We start from the raw sequence: 3,258 nt of genomic DNA, 5'->3' as shown, positions 1-3,258 counted from the left end.
GTTTTTGTCAAAGCTTCGATGAGGGAAATCGAGGAAAAATTTTCTCACATTTTTGGGGTAAAATGGACTGGGGAATGAGGCGAACGTATATTGCGACTCTCGTAGAATCGATGGAGCCAAAGCGAAAGACAGCCGAGACAATGCGCCGTAATTCAACTCTAAAGTATTTTTTAAAAAAAGACGATAGAAGATTTTAAGTTTGCAAGAAGATGTTTCTTGCCACATTAGGAATGCGCGAGTGGCAAGTTCGTGACTGGGCGCAGTCCAGTCTAGATGGTAGTGGTATGCACGAAACCCTCAATACAAAAGCTTTACCAAAGAGAAATCATTTTAATACTCCAGCTGATAATGAGAGGAAAACATTTCCACTGACTTTTTTGAAAAATCTTCCCACTCTTTCATCTCACTACTGTAGAGCTACGACTGATAAACTCTATCTTGAACCACCAATAATGTCCGCGATGGTCTTGTATCGTTTATACGAAGAGTCATTTCAAGCAAATTCTCCCCAACTAAAACCACTCTCGAGAACAATAATTGTTAAGAGCTTCAAATTCAGTTAAGAGCTTCAAATTCAGCTGCTACAATTATTGTAGCAGCTGAATTTGAAGCTCTTAACTTAGCAATTTACCGTCCCAAAAAAGATCAATGTGACACATGCACGTCACATAAATTAGTTCATATTTCAGATGAAGTATACAATGTTCATCAGTAACTTAAAGAAGAAGCTCAAAGTCAAAAAGCCGCAGATAAAGCTGACTCCATTGCACATCCAGATAAGATCGCAGTGTTCACTATGGACGTCCAAGCTGTCAAAATGGCTCCATTTCTTAAAGCCAATGCATTCTACTACAAAACAAAATTATGCGTTCATAATTTTACAATTTACTTTAATTTTTGGAAAGTGCATACATTTTCATTAGAAAGTAATTGTGTAAAAAACTAAAAAATTAAAAAAATTTGTTTTTTCATTTTTCTAAATATTTTCGTGATTAAAAAAAATAAAATATTTTAAGACGAAAATTAAACAAAAAGCATTTTGCAACATTTTCTTCATTAGAATGAATTAGTACTTTAACGAACAATAAACTCAACGATTTTATTCACATTTGACGTTTTTTTAATAACATTACGTTTTTTTTTTTTATTGAAAAGTTCAACCAAGAACCTTCTAAAATATTATTTTCTAGAATCCACTTGGTTCAACTTATCAAACCACGAAAATTATTATAATTAGGGGCTATTTTTCTAATTAATTAAGGTTTACAACAGTAGCAAACATTATTTATTTGCAAAACAGCATGACTAATTTTCCAGATTGGTATTAAAAACGGTAGTTAATAAATTTGTTTTTTTATTATTTGCGCATAATGTTTTAAAATATTCGATTTAAATTAAAAAGAATGCGTTTATTTTAAGAAAAATTTTGCACGCTTTTAAGTAAAATGACTTAGTAATATTTAAGTATAATATCTTAGTAATTGAAAAAGTAATTGTTTTAAATTTTAAATTGCATTAAACTTTAAGCGATAATTTGAACGCTTTTAACTAAAGTAAATACGCGCGCTGTGAAAAAAGTAATCATAAATTTTTAACGTTTGTTTTCCTGTTTATTTTTAACAAACTTTCGCTTGTTTATGTAGACTATTTTACTTAATTTTAATAATAAAAAGTAGTGGAGTGTTATCTAAATTAATGAAATGTGTTCATTTTCAAAACATTTTACCAGATATGGGAAGAAGCTATGAAAGTGGAGCTGCAAAAAGAAAGAAAAAAGCAATAACAGAAGAAAACATAAAGAAACATCGAAAACTTGATAGTTTTTTATTAAAAGCAGAATGTCATGGAAATTCACCAACTTCAGCTAATCTTGCTAACTGTGGCATAAGTAAAGAGGCAAAAATATTGGATTTTGTAGAGGACTCAATTAATGAATCTCAAACTTTAAACGAACAATCGGAACTCAATAAGGAGAGGATATGTTTCCCTATCGATTTGCCATTGAATAGGAAAAGTGATCCAGGACTTTGGGAAACTCTTTCAGCTGAGGATATACAATTTTGGATAGAGAACGGTCTGTTAAAATGTCAAAATGCAGATTATGACTTTAAATCCTCTAAAATGATGTATCAAGATCGCGATCGATATTGCTCAAAAAGCTTGTTTATGGGGAAAAAAGTAAATGGTGAAACGTTTAATAGAGAATGGCTCATATATTCCCCAGCATTAGGTTGTGCATTCTGTTTTGTCTGCAAGCTTTTTGAACCCTCAAAATGTGCTTTAGCATCAACGGGATATAAAGATTGGAAAAATTCAGAGGCATCAATTCAGGGGCATCAATTCAGGGGCATGAACACTCATCAGACCACAGAAAAGCTTCCTTAGCATACTTTCACAGAAAAAATAACAAGGTTTTTTTAAATGATCAACTTCTAAACGAAGTTCGTAAAGAAAAAAACTACTGGAGAGAGGTTCTAAGAAGAGTTACAGCTGTAATTTGCACATTGATCGAAAGAAACTTAGCTTTTAGAGGTTCAAATGAAAAATTTGGGTCTGAGAGCAACGGGAACTTTATTGGTCTGCTTGAGTTGATTGCTCAGTTTGATCCTTTATTGGCCAAACACATAAAAAATTATGGTGACAGTGGTTCTGGAAAAAAAAACTACCTCTCAAAGAATACATGTGATGAATTAATCGTATTGATGGCAAGAAAAGTGTTGCAATCAATCAGCGACGATGTTTTAAAATCTAAGTATTATGGATTATCAGTAGATTCAACACCTGATGTGAGTCACAAAGATCAACTATGTGTGATCTTGAGTTACATTGATCAAATTTCTAATGAGCCTATTGAAAGATTTGTCAACTACATTCACATCGATAATCACACCGGGGAAAATTTAGCAAATGCAACCGTGGACTTTTTAAACGTAAAATTGAACTTAGAAATCAGCAACTGCAGAAGCCAGTCTTATGATAACTCAAGCAATATGACTGGAAAATATAAAGGAATGAAAACTAGAATTTTTGAGTTCAATAAGCTGGCAAAATTCTAGCCATGTTCAGGTCATTCTCTTAACTTGGTAGGAGAGGCTGCTGTAGATTGCTGCATCGAGGGAATCAATTTTTTTGGTATTGTTCAAGAACTGTACAATTTTTTCTCTGCTTCTACAAAGTTGTGGAGTGTTTTATAACAGTTTGCAAGTAGTTCATTGAAATCACTATCGAATACTCGGTGGAGCGCTCATGCTGACTCGG

The 3,258-nt window shown here is 32.7% G+C and overlaps 1 protein-coding gene across 1 annotated transcript; it reads left to right on the top strand.

Annotated features, from left to right (window-relative positions):
* The first annotated feature begins 1,695 nt into the window (after positions 1–1,695).
* Positions 1,696–3,056, top strand: LOC149893142 (uncharacterized). The gene is made up of 2 exons (XM_090091875.1): positions 1,696–2,230; positions 2,332–3,056. The coding sequence occupies exons 1-2, from the start codon at positions 1,696–1,698 to the stop codon at positions 3,054–3,056; spliced, it is 1,260 nt and encodes a 419-aa protein (XP_089948001.1).
* The last annotated feature ends 202 nt before the right edge of the window (positions 3,057–3,258 follow it).

This window comes from Hydra viridissima, unplaced genomic scaffold (assembly GCF_058129835.1).
Source record: "Hydra viridissima isolate aposymbiotic clone 2 unplaced genomic scaffold, HvirCarnegie_v1 scaffold_1, whole genome shotgun sequence".
Taxonomy (NCBI): domain Eukaryota; kingdom Metazoa; phylum Cnidaria; class Hydrozoa; order Anthoathecata; family Hydridae; genus Hydra; species Hydra viridissima.
Note: the sequence above shows the minus strand (reverse complement) of the source record. Positions and strands in the feature narration are given on the sequence as shown.